Source organism: Pelecanus crispus, chromosome 9 (assembly GCF_030463565.1).
Source record: "Pelecanus crispus isolate bPelCri1 chromosome 9, bPelCri1.pri, whole genome shotgun sequence".
NCBI lineage: Eukaryota > Metazoa > Chordata > Aves > Pelecaniformes > Pelecanidae > Pelecanus > Pelecanus crispus.
The window spans coordinates 37,525,787-37,544,197 of NC_134651.1; the positions used below are offsets into that span (position 1 = coordinate 37,525,787).

The 18,411-nt window shown below is 41.7% G+C and overlaps 2 protein-coding genes across 4 annotated transcripts in view; both read left to right on the top strand.

Moving 5' to 3' along the window:
• Positions 1-566: 566 nt before the first annotated feature.
• GLE1 (GLE1 RNA export mediator) lies at positions 567-11,759 on the top strand. Its single transcript, XM_075716807.1, has 16 exons — positions 567-662; positions 1,181-1,405; positions 2,445-2,570; positions 2,828-2,976; positions 3,312-3,372; positions 3,655-3,909; positions 4,693-4,921; positions 5,546-5,661; positions 5,849-5,918; positions 6,276-6,418; positions 7,286-7,476; positions 7,959-8,088; positions 8,365-8,469; positions 9,466-9,548; positions 9,720-9,783; positions 10,486-11,759. Exons 1-16 carry the CDS (start codon positions 567-569, stop codon positions 10,552-10,554), a joined length of 2,112 nt encoding a protein of 703 aa, XP_075572922.1. The 3' UTR covers positions 10,555-11,759.
• A 4,344-nt stretch (positions 11,760-16,103) lies between these two features.
• SPTAN1 (spectrin alpha, non-erythrocytic 1) overlaps positions 16,104-18,411 on the top strand; it is a 50,853-nt gene continuing 48,545 nt past the window's right edge. For all 3 annotated transcript variants that reach the window (XM_075716804.1, XM_075716806.1, XM_075716805.1), the window contains exon 1: positions 16,104-17,072. In XM_075716804.1, coding sequence (XP_075572919.1) covers positions 17,040-17,072 — 33 coding nt within the window. In that variant the 5' untranslated portion in view covers positions 16,104-17,039. The remainder of the gene's footprint in view (positions 17,073-18,411) is intronic.

Below are 18,411 nucleotides of genomic sequence, written 5' to 3' on the forward strand. Positions count from 1 at the left end.
TGTGTGTGTGTTAACACTTTAAAAATCCTAAAGGTGCTACGGTAAAACAAACAATAAACTAAATTTTAATTGGTTATGTTGGAGTTTCTTTTTCATTGTGCTGTTATCTAGGGTCTTCTAGCCCTTATTTTTGAAAAACAACCCCAGCCAGGGCTGTCGGTGCAGGCAGCTCCTCTCCATGTTCTACGGGTGGTGGCCTCTCCCTGCCCCTGCAAACAGGGATAAATGCTGCAGTGCAGGCTGGCCTCCAGCCCTGCCTCCCGGGGCTCCTCCGCGGGAATACCCAAATAAGGGGAAAAGCGGCGAAGCTGCCGGGGTTTTGCGGCCCTGCCCTTTTCCTCGCTGCCACCCCCCGGGAGGCGCCGCCCGTGGGACTCGAACCCGGGGTCGTGGAGCTCGGCGAGGAGGGGCAGGGCCCCGCCTGCCCGCCAGGGGGCAGCCGCCTCCCTTATCACCCGCTCCACACAGGGCAGGACGCGGCCGGCGGCGCCCCGGAAGCGGAAGGGCGGGTGGGGGTCAGCCCTCGGCCGGGCGCGACGGAGCGGAGCGGAGCGGAGCGGGCCGCCATGCAGCCGCGGCAGCTCCGCTGGGAGACTCTGGCGGCCCTGCGCACCTCCAGCAAGGGCCAGCTGAGCTACTGCCGCCACTGGCTCCAGGATGAGGTGAGGGCTCGCTGCCGCGGCGGCTCCCGCGTTGCTCACAGGGGGTCTGCGTGTCCTGTGGGCGGCTGAGGGGGGGAAGCCGTGACTCGTCCCTCCGAGCGCTGCCCCAGCGGTGGTACATCCGCTCCTTGCCTCCTTAACAGTCCCTAGGGTTGAAATGTATAAATCGCCCCTGTGGTATCTCTGCTGCCCGCTCCTCGCGTGTCAGCGGCTGGGCCCCTCTGCTCGCCTTCTAGCAGGTCAGGTCCTGGCTCCTTCGTACTGGCCAAATAGTGCAGCGTTTGGGGAGGAGGAGGTGTTGCAGGAGAAGGTTCAAGCGTGGCGGTCCTGCTGCCCTGCAAAAGTAGGGGAGCCTAGGAAAAGTGTTGAAAAGATAGCAGAAGAAATGGGTAAATGGTGTGCGGAGCTGCGGTTATAAAGCACTTACAGACCAGTGCAAATGTTTTCAGTGTGCGTTTGTTAACATTTGGTTGCTTTCTTGATACATTTCACATTTGCAGAAGATGTTTTTTCTCTAGGATATTTTGGAAGGATGCATGTCTCCTCTTGTGCTGTCCCCTTATTCTGGCTGGGTCCTAGACAGAGTGATTGGGCAGCCAGGCCAAGAAATCTCACCCTCCAGAAGTTCAACACCTAAAGAATCCACTCCGCTCACAAACCGGTCACCTTCTCTGGAGAAGATCACGTCTGCTAGCCGCCAGGGCTCTTCACCGCTTTCATCTACAGAGCCAAGTGAAACCAAGGTAGCTCTCTGATTATAATACATATGTGAGCAGCAGTGAGAAAAAGGTGTGTTAACTTGCTGCCATAAATTGTCTGATAAAGGTTGTTTTTCTGCTCGGTTAAGTTGTAGGGAAAAACATGCCTAGTTCCAACTTTTTCTGTGATAAACAGGTGATGATAAAATGGGTATTAGCAAGATTTGAATAGAATAACATTTCATGGTAGGCCAAAAGCAAACTCCCTTTTTCACCGTAACTAAGGAAAACTTAATTGGAGCTATATAGGTATATGGATTAGTAGCAATGGATTCATCCATTTGGAGGGATAAGGTGACAGAGTAGGATCAGGCCTGTTGTAAGAGTCCATCAGTAACCCCCTTGGCTTCTCTGGAGTCTTTGAATGACTTAGCTGTGCTGTGGCTCTCTCTTACAAGGTAAAATGGTAGGAAGCAATGAGCAGTTGAGTTGTGGAGGTAATGGAGTTGATGAAGCACCTGAAAACAAGTGTCCATTGCTATGCATTAAATTACTTCACCACCTAATAGTGATGCTGAACAATAAAGTTTTGCGTCATCGTGGCCCCATTTAGACTTAAGAAATAAGTTGTGAGGAAAGCTTCTTAATGGAACAGCAAAATTTGATAAAAGTTATAAGAGAGATTCTGAAGACTCCTCCTGAAGAATGATTCAAAGTATAAACCTGTCTTGACTTCTTCCAGTGTACCATCTTCACTGAATGTAAAGAGAATGTGGGGAGTCTGTCTAGTCTTTCTAGGTGACAGTTAGCCTTTGTAGATGTCCTATAGGTATCTCTGCTTCCAGTTCTAGTGATTGGGAAAAGTAATTATCCCGACCTTGTTTATATGTTGGAGGATACTCAAAATGGTGAGGCTACACTACTGGGGTATATAACTACTCTAGAAAGTTGTGCATTGCTTGACTCATTTGTCTGTTTACCTACAAATAATGTGCAGATTAGGAGACTTAATTTACCTGGTTTCCTCCATGAGTTGCTGATACTGTATTCAGTCACTGATTTTGCTTATATGCTGACCACACAGGGAAATGAAGATCTTAGTCTGCTGGACATGGGCCAAGAAGTCTTTCCAGCAGTTCTGCCATCTAAAGTTACAGAAGTTGAAGGCTGCATTCGGATGTATGAAGAGATGCACAGGTTGAAAGGAAAGGTAAAAAAAAACCAACCCCAAACCAAAAACCCCGTGAGGGTCTATGTGAGTCACAGGAGAGCTACATAACCAGATGTAACAATGCTCTGGTAAAAGTAGCAGGGCAGTAAGTTATCCTAAACCTTAGAGAGTTAGGTTTAGGATAACCCCAAGTAGGCCACGTTGGTCTGCTTTGGGCAATTTAATTTGTATTCTCTTCTGTCCAAATTCTGGTGATTACTACATTGTGGTGCTTCTGGCACCTCTGCAATCTGCAGGAGGGGCTAAGGCAACGGCAGGAGCAGCAAGAGCAGATGGTGAGGGCAGTGTACGACCTGGCAAGTGAACAACTGAAGCGCTTTGATGAACTGAAGGAGCTAAAGCAGCATCAGGAATTCCAAGATCTGCAAGAAGTAATGGAGAAGAGGTGAGATTAGCTCTGATTCTTGGTATCCTTAAAATACTATAGTGTTTAATCAGTGAGGATTAATTCTTGTTAGTGATAATTAGACATTATTCAGTCACTTGTGCTTGAAAATCTCACCTGCTGCTTTTCTTACATTAACTCTCCTGTTATTGTTTGTCTTTCAGAGTAAATCTCTGGCTACTGTTGAGGTTTCAATGGTTAGAAAAATACTGTATTTGTGACAGTTGAAGTTCCTTTAGCTTGCCTTATTTTAAAAGTAACTTGCTGTGTGTTTGTTTGTATTTTGTCTTGTGCATGTCTTGAATCCAATTTTTCTGTCTTTATGTGTATTGTAGCTCAAAGGAGGCTCAGGGACAGCAAGAGAAATTGAAGGAAGAACACCGACACAGAGCGAAGGTCTGAGACTTGTAAGAATTGTCTTTCGTAAAAGACCGTGACTACTCAGTGGGAAGTGGAAAGACCAATTGCTTTATTTGTATTTACATGGCACCCCTGGAGTGAGAGTATATTTTCTGGTGCTGTCCTAGACACCTGCTGCATTGTTGTGGAAATGCAGTAAAGGCACGTGTGTTGTAGGAGCAGGGAGGACCTGTGAAGCTAGAGTCATCAGACCAGGAAGGACCTGTAAAGCTGGAGTTATTTACATATCTTGTGTGTCTTGTGTCTTTTACTCCCCAGGTATTAAACCTAAAACTGCGCGAGGCAGAACAGCAGAGGCAGCGTCAGGAAGAGCTGGAGCGTTTGCGTAAGGAAGAGGGCCAGGAAAGATTGCGTCGCCTTTACTCCATCCAGGAGGAAGTGCTGCAGCTTAACCAGCAGATTGATCCCAATTATAGGCACAAAGATTTGCCAAGAATCGATCTTGCTGCATACAGTAATCGTGGCAACCAGATCTGCGGGCTGGTGTCAGGACTCATCCGCACCACAAGTGAGGTAGAGGCTCTAGAGTTGTTCTTACCTTTGGTTGTCATTCCTTCATAAAGCTTTCTGTAGTTGTCTTCAAAGGCAGCTTGTTACGAGGCCATTAAATAAGATGTCACAAAAATGTTTTTAGATATTCGTCCTATAGAGCATCTAATTTAAAAGGAGAACTGTTTTCTATGGCACTTTAGCTGTTCTCTTGAAAATGGCTTATAAAAATGCATGAGGATTTCTACAGGGGAAAGATTCAATATTAAAATATTGTAAACTCTTGATGCTGTAAAGTTCCTTTTTGAGACAACCATGGAAGCAGAGTGGTTCATAAATTGTTAAATACTGAACATATTATGATTTTCCTATACTCCTACGCCTTTTTGCAGTAACTAGGTTTCCTTGAAAATTTTTTTTTTCTATGTAAAAGTGGGATACAAACCTTGAAAAACGAAACACTATAATAATGCTTAGTCTCTGTTCCAGCTTGTCACAGCTGGCTTTCTGCAGAGGAAGCTGTCTAGGCTTTGCATTGGGGTTCCTTTATACTTGTCAAAGCATGTTATTTTGTTGTCCAAGATCTTGTGAGATCTAGTCATGGACTAACATTATTTACAAATGTTACAACCAATGTCCTGTACAAATAAAGGAGAAAAAGATATTTTCACCGAAGGGGATAAAATGTGTAGTTGCCTCCCAGATTATCTGAAGGCTCATGCTTCAAGGGCTCCTTGCTCTTGCCATTAGTCTACAGATAATGGAACAAAAGATTGGTGCTATATTACCTACTCTGTTTCTTGACAGAGAGGTTTCCCTACTCAAGTAGATGTGGCCAATACTGAACGAGCACTGCAGGAGATGCGAGGGTTGATATCCAGCATGCAGCAAGAAATTGCTGCAGCTGTGGAGGAAAAAAGGAGGAGAGATGAAGAGGAAGAGAGACAGAAGCAGAAAGAGTTACTGAAAAAAGAGCAGATGAAGGCTCAGACTCCTGCCCCTGCACAGCAGACAGGTGGAAAGCAGCAGAAGGAAGGTTGGTTAGACTTTGTTTTTCTTTTCTTTTTCTCCCTGCCCGCCCCCCCCCCCCCCCTTTCCTTCCTTATACACTTTTTTCCTGTTAGGCTAAATACTACTTTGGAATCTTATTGTTGTGATGACATACCTTCTCATAGCCTTTACTTTTTAGTACAACTAGCAAAATGTGTATAGGACTGCTGGCAGCAAACTTTTGAAATTAAACTGATGCAGCATAAATTGACTGTATTAACTGACCAAAACCTGCTCTTCCTAGACAGTATGCCATATATTGAAATATTAAAGAATAACATTGTGCCTTCTTGAGAGTGTAGATAGGTCATGGGTGATATGGCAAAACATACAAGGACAGAACACTGAAATGGCTTCCTTCCTGAGAGTAAGTGAAGTCCAGATATCCTGCATGTATAAGCTACTAAGCTGAAGAAGGAGGACTCCTGTATAGCTTGCAAACTTGTAGTTCATTTATGAACATAACTTTCTAAACTAAAGTCTGGGAAAAAAGCACTCGTGCAGCTGTTGGTTCTTTGGAATTTTTTTTTTTTTAAGTTTTCTTAAGGTTTTCTAGACTTTTGCATCTTTCTTAGTCTTCTGCTTTTTTTTTTTTTTTTTTAAATATCAGGACTTCAAGTTAAGGCAGAAGAAAGTACCATGCAGTGGTACCAGCAGCTTCAAGATGCTGCTGAGCAGTGCGTTGCTTCTTTCAGTGGAATCAGCAACTGCAAAGACAACAATGAGGTATGAACAAATGATTAATACTGCTGAAGAGCAATTACCTTGATTTCTAGGGGAAACAGGACAGCTTTCATTTAAAAAAAAAAAAAAATTCTAACTTAGCAGCCTCTGTTAACAGTCTGCTCATCCAAGCTATCATAGTAGTTTACTTGTCTGTAAAGGTTTTTAAAGTTGTTTGTTTGTTCTGCAGGTTAAGAAGATAAAAACAGACTTGCAGAAAGCAGCTACGATCCCTGTGAGCCAGATCTCTAGAATAGCAGGTCAGGAAAATGCTAAGAACCCAATCCAACTGAAATGCCTTTTGCTGTAAAGATTTTAGTAGGACACAATATATCCAATGTTTCTATAATTATCGCTACAGCAGAAAGCTGGTATGCATACACTCCAAGTCTTGGCAGCACGGTGTTTGCTTATGTTTTCAAGGTCTGTTGCGTCCCTCAGAGGCATCTTGCTTCATCGTGATTCAGTTTCTTTAATCAGATGTAGCAAACATGCCGTTTGAGATGCCTTGCCCTTCAGGATGTAGGTCTAGTTTTTGTGAAGTTGATGTGGTCTGGTTAAGACTTGTCTGCTGTTTCCTAATCTTCTGTCTCTATACATTCCTTATATATCTGCAGGCTCTCAGCTGAGAGAGATATTTGACAAGATCAATAACCTGCTCTCTGGAAAGTCTGTTCAGAGTGGAGGGCGAACTGTATCAGTGACTCAGCATCCACAGGGTCTGGATTTTGTTTATTACAAACTTGCGGAGAAATTTGTGGTGAGGAAATTCTCTTCATTGGGGTGGCAAAGGTAGCTAGTGTTTTAAGAAGTTCATTTGGACGCTGTCCTCTGTCTTCAACTACTAAGAACAAAATTACTAGGTGTTTAGCTTGCATGTATAAATGTTCATATTGATTAGAGGAAGTGCTCTTTGGATAAAAAAAAAAGAAGTGAAAGACCTTGTTTCTCTTTCCTTCCACTCCCCTATTTTACCTCTTCTAGGAGGAAGAACTATTTTAAATTTCAGGCTTACATGTTACATGTTCTGAACTGGTTAGGTACAGTGTTAGTGTAAAACAGGTTGATAGTTAATTTATGATCTATCACAAAACTGTATATATGCTCAAAACCTTACATCTTGGCAGAATTGGGGGCGGGGGGAGCTAAGGCCCAAGAGGCAAACTTCTGTCCCTGCTGTGTAGTTAGCACCTGCCAAGAAATGAAGTGTTGTTTAAGTTGCTTTTTGAAGTTGGCGGTATTTTTTTTCTAGTCTTTATTTGCTAAATTTGGGCTGTTTGAAACTTACTTTTGTCCCTGCAGTGACAAATATATGCAAAAATGAGCCCATGGAGTAAAACTGTGACTAATTTGTAAACATTTGAAAAGTGATTGTTTGGAGTGAAAGTATCTGTGCAGCGTTGCACTCTGTGTCTGTATTTGCTAACCCTTTTTTTCTGTCCTGAGCCAAAGCTTATTTTCATCCTCTGTGGGAGCTGAGGACATAGGGTTTTATCAGCTGTTGGCTACATAGCCATGGACACATTAGGATCCTTTAATAGAGGCTAATTACACAAAAAAGAGGATTTTTTTTTTGTGTGAGAAATGGCTTGAAAGCATGGGGACTGACTTTCCTTTCCCCCTCCAGAATCAAGGAGAAGAAGAAGTAGCTTCTCACCGTGATGCAGCTTTCCCAATTGCTGTGGTGGCTTCAGGAATCTGGGAAATACACCCTCGAGTTGGAGACCTCTTTTTAGCTCATCTGCACAAAAAGTGCCCGTATTCTGTGCCATTTTACCCTGCACTGAAAGAGGGGACTTCTATGGAAGAATATCAGAGGTAAATTTGTTACGGGACTTATTCAGCATGAGCCCTGCAAGGTGAAGACTGTATTCTTCTGAGTGAACTCCACTTTTCTCCATCTCTGATTACATAGGTACTGTGACATGCTGGCACAGACTCTGGAGATTCACTCACAAGTGTGCAGCTCCCTGACCCTGCTTCCTTGGAGGATGCTGTGTCCTTCAGCTTTGGAAGTGCTCTTTTGCTGCTTCTTCCTCATCCTTCTCAAAGAACAGTTGATAGCCATAGCTTGATTCAAGTTGAAATATCCAGTACAGAACCTAAATATTCTGCATGGTATAGCATGGTATAGCAGAATATATGATCCAGAGGGTAATGATGAGCCTTTGCAATAATTCTTGTATGGTTCTGGCATATCCCTATTCTGAGTACAGTTGACTTGAAGTAAGCTGAGAACTGCAGGGACTCAAGTGAATGTGTTTTGCTGTACTAATACTGGAACGTCTTCTCATACTTAGGATGCTTGGATATCAAGTTAAGGATTCTAAGATGGAAGAGCAAGATCACTTTCTTAAACGGATGTCAGGAATGATTCGTCTTTATGCTGCTATCATTCAACTCCGGTGGCCTTATGGAAACAAACAAGGGGTATGTGTGCATGGCATTATAATTAGAACCTTGTTACTATCCCAAGACTCTGTTTAAATGTATTGTGATGGTCATAACCATAATCAACAAAGCAATGCAAAGTAATTTGTAGTGTAGACCTTTACTTCTTTTCTTTATATTTTCATAATCATCAAGTTTTATGTGAGGCTATCATAAAATAACTTTATAAAGAAGAAAGTGAATTGGAAAACTGCCTGGTTTAGCATTTTGCACGTCGTAAAACAAGTGGTGGGTAGCTTTTTTGTTGCTTTATAGACACATCCTCATGGGCTGAACTATGGATGGCGCTGGCTTGCTCAGATGTTGAATATGGAGCCTCTGGCAGATGTGACAGCTACGCTTCTTTTTGATTTTTTGGAGGTAAGTGATGTGGATTACTAATGATGAAAGAGATCTAAATTGGTGACACTTTAGTTTCTGAAGGGATTGCTGAGGTGAGGTTCATTGTGACTTTTAACAGCAGATTGCTTTTTAAACTTGTCCTTATTCCTTCAGAAAGGAATGTGAATATTTCCACATTCTTGCAAATATAGCTTTTAAGCAGAATGATTTAAAAATGGAAGTTTTTATACGTGCAACTTCTGTTCTTGTATTTGGTTCCATTTAAGGTTCCTGGTATTTTGAAAAGTTGCATAGTTCTGTAAGAATAAGGTCTGCTAAGCACTTGGTATTAGTTCGTACAATGCAAGGAGGTCCTGTGACCTTTCCTGCTGAATTGCTTCATAAAACAGGAAGGGTTTTTCAGGTTGAAAAGGACAGAGCCTGATGTATTAACCATATATACTAGGATATAGGACTATGCTAAATAAGAGCCAGAGTTAAAGGCTGAAGTCAGGGGAGACAAACACTGTTGAACGCAAGCAGCTTCTATGCTTATCAAGTGCCTTCTAAAGAACTTCAGAAGTAGAAATGAGAAAGTAAAGTACAAAGTGAAATACAGCATGGGGATTCTGTTAGTAGTGGTGAAGTCTGAGGAATGTTTGTCCTCTAAACTGACTGTATGAAGAAAGGTGATGAGTCCACACTGCAGTAGTCAAGGTGGGGAAATGACCACAATATGCCTTTAGCAAATGATATTAGGGAAGGCTGTTATTTTTGGAGGGAGACTGGAGCGAGAGGAAGAATAATGTAAAATTGGTACTGGTGGCCACCACACAGTCAAGAAGAAAAAAAGGTCACTGTGCTAGCAGTAATGGCATTTAGAGGATTGGCTCATTTTATTGTAGGTGTAGGTATATTTCTTTAAATGTCTGGATAAACTATTAAGCGGTTGATATTGAACAGGTTCATTGAAGTTGTCATGCTAGTCTGAAACCCAGTTCTGGAACCTGGTCTTTGTGGATTTCTGTACCACAGGTGTGTGGCAACGCTCTCATGAAACAGTATCAGGTTCAGTTCTGGAAAATGATGTTGCTTATCCGAGAAGACTATTTCCCAAGGTATGGTATCTGTGGTTAGGAATGTGAAATAATCATTGTTTTTTACTTCGTGACTGTTTGCTCTTAAATGACTCGTCCATCTTTTCCAACCTCTGCCATTCACCCCCACACCCATTGTAAATCAAACCCAACTTTCCAAGTAGATTTTAAAACATGCTGTTATTTCTGCAGAATTGAAGCAATTACCAGCTCTGGACAGATGGGCTCTTTAATGCGTTTCAAGCAATTCTTGGAGGTAAAGCAGGGGGTTTTTTTTCAATTTTCAAGTGTTCTGGTTTTTTTTTTTTTTTCCTTCGTTCGATATATGCATCATTTTGATAATGAGGCTGGTGCTGCTTGCAGCATACCTGATAGTCCAGACCTGTCACTATGATGTAACCTGCCTTTTGTAACTTTTCAGTTACTGAATTACCTTAATGATAATTACGATGTCAAACATCTTGCTTCTTTCTTGCCTCACATCTATTTTTTCTTAGTGAAAATTTATTTTGATTATAAATAAATTCAGTGAGACTAGTTGCAGTGAGAGAAGATGTAGAGGTTGAGGAGGATTCTGCTGAGTCATTTCTGTAACAGCTACGTTTTATCAGTGCTTTGCTTGTTTTTATCTGTTGCCTAATTAGATACATGAAGAAGTAGACACTTTGAACCACTCTCTGTAGCCTTTGTTTAGCATTGTATTCTGCATCTTTTTTTTTTTTAAACCTTGCAAAACTAAAATATTTGATTATTTAAATTGTTTTGTGAATGTTGACTTAAATTATTATATTATTATAGCTTCAGAGTTTGTACTTGCATTTCAAAATTAATTTTGGTACATTTTATTAGCAGTTCTTTGACTGTGTGCAGTAAAAGCCATAAAAATTCCTGTGAAGAGATGGCAAATTAAGATACACATTGCTTTTTCCTTTTTTCTTTGTCTTTCTCTCTCCACTAGCAATGTCTACAGCAGAAGGAAATTCCATTACCAAAGGGTGCTCTGCAGTCTTCATTTTGGAGATCATAAATCACTTTGTATTTCTTTCCCCCCGGATGTCAGTGCTTTCAGACCTGGCTTCCGGTTTACATGTAAAGGCAAAATAAATATATTTTGTATATAGAGGAATGAGGAGAAAATATTCCATCAACCTGTTAATGTTTAATTCATCAAGATTTACATTGGGCAGAACAAACTCGTGTTTAATTTGTTGCAAACAATTGGAAGTTATTATTTGCTTTGGATTTTTATAAGTTTTTTTTTATAGTAAATTATGGAAAATTGAAGACTTTTCCTTCATATGCTTAAATATACAGAAGATGTTTTAAATATAGTGTCCTGATAACTTCTGAGTTCAGAGATCAAAGACTCTTGGACTGAAAATTTGCACAGTGCTGTTCTGTTCATGGAAGTGAAAATACCTCACAGCTTTATGAAGTCTTAACGGAGTAATCAATCTCAGAAACTTACCACTAGAACTTAATTTTTGTATTTATTACATCTGTTTTATAATTCAATTTTAATTATACTGACATACTTGCATCCTGTTTGTCTCAACATCATCTTAAAACTACAATGAGATTGGTAAAGGCATTTGGCCTAGCAGTGTTGACACTTACCTCTGAATGTAACTTTGCTCCAAGAGGCAGTACTCTCAATTTAAGAGAAGTAGATTCACTGTTTTAAAAGTTTTGCATGGATAATAGTAACTTCATGGGGGAAGAGCAGAGTTCATGAAACTACAGAAATTCTGTGTCTGTTATCCATCAGATGGATGGAAGCTAATAATCCATTTTCTTATTTTAAAAAATAGAAAAGAAAAAAACCAGGGTGTCAAAATGGTGTATGCATTCCAGCACTTTTGCTGATGTTCTGCCATCATTTGAGGGGGGAAATGGTATGCTTGGGCTACCTAAGATGCATTTTATAAAAGCTCTTTTTATGTAAATGGATTTTTTCCTTATCAATGTTACTGTATTTTATGTATCAAGTACTGTAATACTTTTGTACCAATGGTGGATTATTCTGAGAATAGTTCATTCTAGAAATCTGTTTAAATTAATATTAAAGTTTGATTTTTTTTCTTTTTAATCTGAAGCTGATGCAGTTTGTTTTTTCTGTAGAAGAGGGATGGTCAAGAAAATCTACAGCTCTTTGGTGAATACAGGAGATAGATAGCATGGGAGATCAGAGTGATGAGAGATTTGTCTGATTTATGGTGCGCTGTCCTTGAACTCTTTTAAGATGAACTCTTTCTCATCTTAAGATGAGAAAATTTGCTTCTGAGTTCTAGAAGGTAGTGCGTTATTTTTGCAATATACTGTTGCAAGTTAAAATTAGTAGTATTTTTACCAGATTGTTTTTTGCTGTTCCTAGAGGCATCATAATTTGAAGCTGTAGACAGTGGAGTTGAAGCCATATGAGAATCTGAATTTGATTTTTATATAGCTCTTTAAATTTCTGAGAAAAGGTTGTAACGTACTTTGGAATTCATGCCTTTAAAACCTTTAACCTTGACTTTAAAATTGACTGGTAAATAAATTAAATTTGTATTTGGTGTATATATTTTGTAAACTGACTCTGGAATTCTTTAGACTGGTGTTACTGGTGATCTGGGATGCTGGAAATCTCCTTCCAGTATCCTTTTACCAGATAACACTGATGTAATACAACTTTCATTAGTATACTTGAAAATGTTTAGGGTCTTTTATACCTAGTGGAGATGTTTTAATTACATCTTGCATATCTACATATCTACAGTTGCATATTGTTGGAGGCTTACTTAGCCAAGATAGTAATTGGTACTGTCTGTTAGAAACATTTGTCTGCCTGCACCAAAACACAGGAATGATTTAATGGTATATTAGATACAGTACCTTTCTCCTTTTTTGCTGACAGGTACTAGGGCTTTCTAACATTTGGGGGAGGGGGGAATATAAGTATATATTTTTATAAATTACAAACATGGTGTGCTTTTCTGCCTCAGTAAAGGGTATCCAGATACTTACACACTATTTAAAACACACTAACAAGAATTTTTAGTTGAATGAGTGCACTTCAAAAGAATCATAATAAACCAATATTGATTATTAGGTGTAGCTTAAGGTTGCATCTACTGCTTGAACTGATGGTTGACTTGTATTAATTATGCTGTTCTGGTTTTTGTCATTTTAACAGTTTTGAATGTTAGCTATTTGATGTTATGAAGATGCAGTGCTAATAAGGTCTTATGCAGGTATTCATGGTATTTTCATATGCATATTTGTAGCAAATAAGACAAAGGAGAGCATTTCAGACCTGAAACTACTGTGCATTCAGGATGAGATGCATTAAAATTGCTGTGAGTCATACTCTTCCTTGGAGATAATAGTTCTAGGCAGTCCCACGGGTTGCGATGCAATGTCATTGCAACTGTGCTTTTTCCACTGAAGTTCTTTTTTATAGAAGAGAGTGTTAATAACTCAAAAATCACTCAAACCCACTCACTACTTTGATCCCATGAAGTTCTTGCTGCCTTACCAGGCCTTTTAAAGAAAAAAAAGGTGTTAGAGTAGAATTTCTTTGCCATGTCTATTTTAAACACCTAGAGTCTCATTTTCTTTTGAATTTATGCATTGCCTTTTCAAAACCAGATTTTTCCTGACAAGCGTTTGCAGCCTTTTGATGATCTGTCCTTGCCAGGCTTCTTTGTGATTGTGACACTGCACACTGCTTTTTAATAATGTAAAACTAATCAGGCTGCTGCTTTGACTCTGGCTTCTTGCTTTAAATTGTAAAACCTGTCACCCCTGCTCTGCGCTCCGCTGCCGCAGCAGCTCGGGCCTTCCAGAGCCCCAGCTGACCCTGGCTGAGGAGAAGGGGGCAGAAAACGCAGCTGCCGCCACGGTGCACGGACATTTTAACCGATTTCCAATGTAATCTTGTATTTTTTTCGTGTCCGAGGCTGCTCACCGTAGGGCGGTGAGGCAGGCAATGGCCAAAGGCCCAGCGCCCCGCCGCTGCTGAGGGGGGACAAACGCCCTGCGCCCACCGCGGCACCACGCTCGGGCGCCCTGCCCCGTCTCTCGGCTCTTTCCGTAACCGCTCGGCACTTTCCGGAACCCCTCGGCTCGCTCCGGCTCTCCCCGCATGCGCCGCTCCCGCAGTTCGCCTGCTGAGCTCGGGTGGGTGGGGCCCTTCCCCCGCCCCCCCCCCCCCCGGGCTTCCGATTCTTTCCGAAGCCCTTCGGTCCTTTCCGCCGGCCGGGAGACCGCTCTGCAGCGCTGACGTCATCTCCGGGCCGCCCTATAAAAAGGCGGGCGCAGGCGGCGCGCGCTGTCCGTGGCGGAGGGCGCGGAGCTGGCGGGTGAGAGCTGCGCACCGACCCGGTGAGGCGGCGGGCGGGCGGGCGGGGGGGGGGGGCGCCGCGCTCGCCTTCATCCGACCCCACTCGGGTAGATAGAGGCTCCCCGCACCCGCTCCGCCTTCCGCCGCTGCGGGGACAGGTGTCCGGGTGCGCGCTCCCCTCAGCGGCGGGGGAGGCTGAGGCCGGCCCTGCCTCCGGGGGCTCCCCGCGGCGCCTCGGCTGCCGCTCGCTCTCGCCCTCCCCGGCTGCTGCCGTGGGGTTTTTTTTTATGGCGGGCGGCCGCAGAGCCGGGCCGCGGCGCCGCTCGGGGTCTCTCCGCGGCCCTCGGGGGAGGGGAGGGAGGGGAAGAGCGGGGGAGCAGCCCCGGGAGCGGCGCGGATAAAGGGCAGGCGGGCAAGGAGCGGCGGGATCCGCCCTGGGCAGCCTCGACCCGCGGCAGGAATTTCATTCAGCGCCCTGAGGAGGGGATAAACGGGCGGGTAAATAAGAGTGACAGCGAATCTGCGTCCCCGCGGGCAGAGCGAGAGGCCCTCGCCTTGCCCGCCTTTCCCTGCGCCCCGTCCGGTGAGGTCTGCGGTAAAACGCTGCCTCCCCCCCCGAGGAGAGATCCCGGGGGGAGATGGAGAGCCTGGCGCTCTGCGGTAACCTGGCGGAGGGGATTCGTTGCAGAGCAATGGCTTCCCTCAGCTCGCACCAGCCCAGCCCTGTCCAAGGTCAGGAGATGCAGCAAAGAGTGGGTGTGAGGGGAGAGAAGAAAAGGGAGCGATGGGGGGCTGGGTGTCTCGGTGGTGGCTGGAGAACCCTTTCCTCAAGGAGATAGATAGCTGTGTGAAATGACGAGCACGTAAATAGCTTGCACGGCAAGAACTGCCCAGCCAAGCAGGAAGACATTTAAAAGAAATCCTCCCAACCTGTGTTCCTTTCATATATGTGTCATTTTGGTATACAGGGCAAGCACTACGGTTTCCTTCATAAAAAAAATCAGGATTTGTTCCTCCCCGATTAACTCTTTTTAAAAATTTAACATAAATCAGAGTAATGACAGTCATTTTTTTCTTGATTCATTGCCCATGTACACCTTATCTGGTTACGATGATCTAAATCTGTATTGCTAGATCATAAATATGTACCAATAGGGTAATCATTTGCCCTGGTATTTAAGGAAAAGCATAGGCAATTATCACTACATTTTTTTCAGCAGGTCTGTGTTGACCGTTGAGGATTTTTGGTAGCTATTTTGTCATAAAACAGCTACGTGTTCCAGTCTAAAATGTACGTGACTACTGAGCAGTCTTTCATACATATTTAAATAGGTTCTGAAGAGCGGTTGTCTGGACATGGTGAATGAACATGTTAGGGGGGAAAAAAACCAAAACCCACAAAATGAAAAAAAAACAACTCAGCCTGAAATGGTTCTGTATCTTTCTGGAAAAAAAAAAAAAAAAATCCATTTTCTTCTGGCATTTTGTTTCCAGCAAAGTGCCAGAAGATTCCAATGACTATTCACTGAAAGGCCTTGGTCAGGGATTCAGATTTGTTTAAAACAAATATTAAATCCCACTGTGTGATTTTTATGCATTTAAAAGCAACTGGGAATGAGTTCTTCAATGGAATCTTCATTTGTCCTTACTTATAAATTGTGCAGAGAAAATAACAAACAAAAGACTGAAAATGGGATGCTTCCTGCTGCATTGTGTGCAGCATCTGTAGTAATGGAATTGTTAAGCTGTGGAAAATACTTGAACCAAGATAGCAGGTTACATTGTTCCCAAGAAGTAATTTATTTCCATTACTGTTAAAAAAGAAAAAAAACCTCTGTATTGGTCGGATTGAAATAGAAATTTTATTTTAAATTCAGCTTTAGTTGTTATGCTTCTATGAGATCCATAGTTGATGACGTTAGCAAACGTATTTGTGGTTGTTTTTTTTAAATAACAAAAAAAAGGTAGCAACAATAACAAAAATGTTGAATGTCAAAGACTGTCTTCTAAGCATTTTTTACATGTTTTTCTGCTGCATAGCAGAAAGATAGGAGAAGCCTTGAATCTCTTGAGACAGGGTGGTACCTCTTGGTGTGAAATTCCTATTTCTCAACTATTACATTTATAACTAACCTTAGTAATTTAATGCAAATAACTTAGTATCTTTGCTGCCTTATTTTTGTCTACTTAATGTATTTATAGGGTTGTAATTGTTTTATTCATAAATACATTGCTTTTTGGGGGGCAATGAATTGCTTCCCCTGTATTGGAGGAAATAATATGAATTCTTCCTTTTTCTCCGCTGCATGTTAGTATAGTGTGGGAGTTTGTTTTTTCCATTTGTCCCTGGAGTGTAGGCAGCAGAAAAATGGGGTGGAGCAGACTGCAGATGCCGTTGATGGAGATTGCCAAGCGTAGTCCGGCATTGTGCTCCCATAGCTGACCATGGATCAAATGGAGTGGCAAGCTGCCTTCTCGCTGCTGCAACTGATACACATTAAGCTATGCAAATGCCACAAAGATATGCACTAGCTTCAGCAGGCACAAAGGCACATAACTGCAGTCCTCCATGATTGCAGCGTACTCATGGGGAAAATGTAGGGTTAGGGAGGCAAGGAAATTTTCAGTTAAAAATTCAGTGAGTTAGATACACTTAACGGCTGCATAATTAGCCACCTCAAAAAATACCTTCTGTCGCAACTGCTACTTGCCTGTTTTTTACTGTGGTAATTGAAAGTAAACATCTTTGTAGATATTTATATTTAAAACCTTCTTACTGAGTTTGTGTCTTTAAATTAAGCCACCCTGCTTGATTACCCTGTAGCAAGAAGTGTCATTTGCCAGGTCCAGATAACTTCCTTTACTTTCTGTTTTGACCTTCAGGTTATGGTAGTATTTTTTTTTTTTAAACTAACTGGAAAGGTTAATACATATCAAACTGATTAAGTCTTCCTGTGGATATTTGTGACCTTTTTTGCATGGGGAGGTCTGTCGCTCACAATAGCTTGCGTAACGATAAGGCTGAGTTGTTGTATGTGCCAAGGAACCAAAAGGAAAGAATGAAACGTGTACTGTGACGGAATATGTATTTTGGGGGGAAAAAAAAATTAAGCCATGTCCTTACACTAGTCATTAGTTGAATGTTATCTTGATTTCCCCCTCCCTTTTAGACTCTACATTCCTCCATCATGTTGTCATCGTTTCGTAAAGTCAAAGTCCAGGTATTTTTACATAACGCATGAAGTGTCAGCGCCATACTTGCCTGCCTTTATTGCAATGACCTCTTTGTAACAAAAAGCCATTCGTTTGAGAGTTTGTTCTATATAGCAGGTGCTTCATTTGTACTTCAGTGTTGAGTCTGATCTGCCTTTGCTTTAATACTTTGAATTTCCTAATTTGTCATGCATGATGTGTGAACATTTTGTAGTTGTTATAGTTCAGTATGATTTGCTTTGGTGTGTATTAATCTTCTAAGAGATTTTTGTTGTAAAAAGTACTTGAGCAATATCTTTTTACTTACAGCATCTAAAAATCAACCATGATAAGATTTACAGATTTACATTGTAGAACATTACGCGTTTGAAGTGGGCTTTGGTTCCTGTTCCATCCATTGGCACAAATTTATAATCCTTGTATTGCTGTGGTGTAACTGTTTATACATCTGTGTCCTTTTCCCGGTAAAATAAATAGGATGTACGGACCAAACTTCAGTTGGGTAACACAAGCAACTGGATTTTATTTGGAAAGGATAGTAATGTAAATGTTTATACTACAAGTAAAATTAGAATTAAAAGATAACAAATGGGAGTGGAAAATGCTGGGGTTAATTATATATCACATTACCTGTAAACTCTGCATTTCTGCAATGCAGTCAAGGTAATTTGCTTTCTCAGGAGTCTCAGCAGAGTGCAGTCTTTGCCAGCACTGCATAGTTTTATCAAAGGTTTGTGGTGATATTAAAAACAAAGCCAGAAAAAACCTGGTACATAAAGGCACCAAATTCAGATAGGCAATTCAGCTACTTTTGTTTGAATAGTGGAATTAAAATTTTAAGACTAAATGCCTAAAAATGAACAGGTCTTTAATAGTCTTGCATATTTCAAAGTGCATAGTTAAGGCTGTGCACAAACCCTCTAATCAGCCTAAATCACTAGCTTTGCAGCTTGCTTTAGTTCAAACATAATTTACCTTTCTTTTTTATTTTAATGCTACAGTTTCTTGTGTCCCTGTAATACCTACTTAAAATTTGGGTCTCGTTTGAATTTTACCTGCGCTGTGGTTTGTATGAGGCTACGGCTTTAAGCAGCGACTTCAACACATCTTGGGTTTTTGTACTGCAGCACTTGACTTATTTTTCTGGCTTGGAATTTGTAGAGGTTTGAGCTGTAGGTGACCCTTCCTTAACAGTAGCTGGGAGTATTTGGACACAGGGTTCTGCACATAGTCCACCCTTAAAATTTATTTATTTTATAGATTTAAGTTCATAACAAATCAAATGACTGGGCATTAATTTTGTGGTTTAAATCTCTAGTATAGGGTATATGATATGACATCCTTAAG

Excerpts from the sequence above, each read along its gene's own strand:
- GLE1 (XM_075716807.1), top strand. The coding sequence starts at position 567 with ATGCAGCCGCGGCAGCTCCGCTGGGAGACTCTGGCGGCCCTGCGCACC. Across the intron at positions 2,571-2,827 it reads TGCACAGGTTGAAAGGAAAG|GAGGGGCTAAGGCAACGGCA; the intron begins GTAAAAAAAAAC and ends TGCAATCTGCAG. Across the intron at positions 5,919-6,275 it reads CCAGATCTCTAGAATAGCAG|GCTCTCAGCTGAGAGAGATA; the intron begins GTCAGGAAAATG and ends ATATATCTGCAG.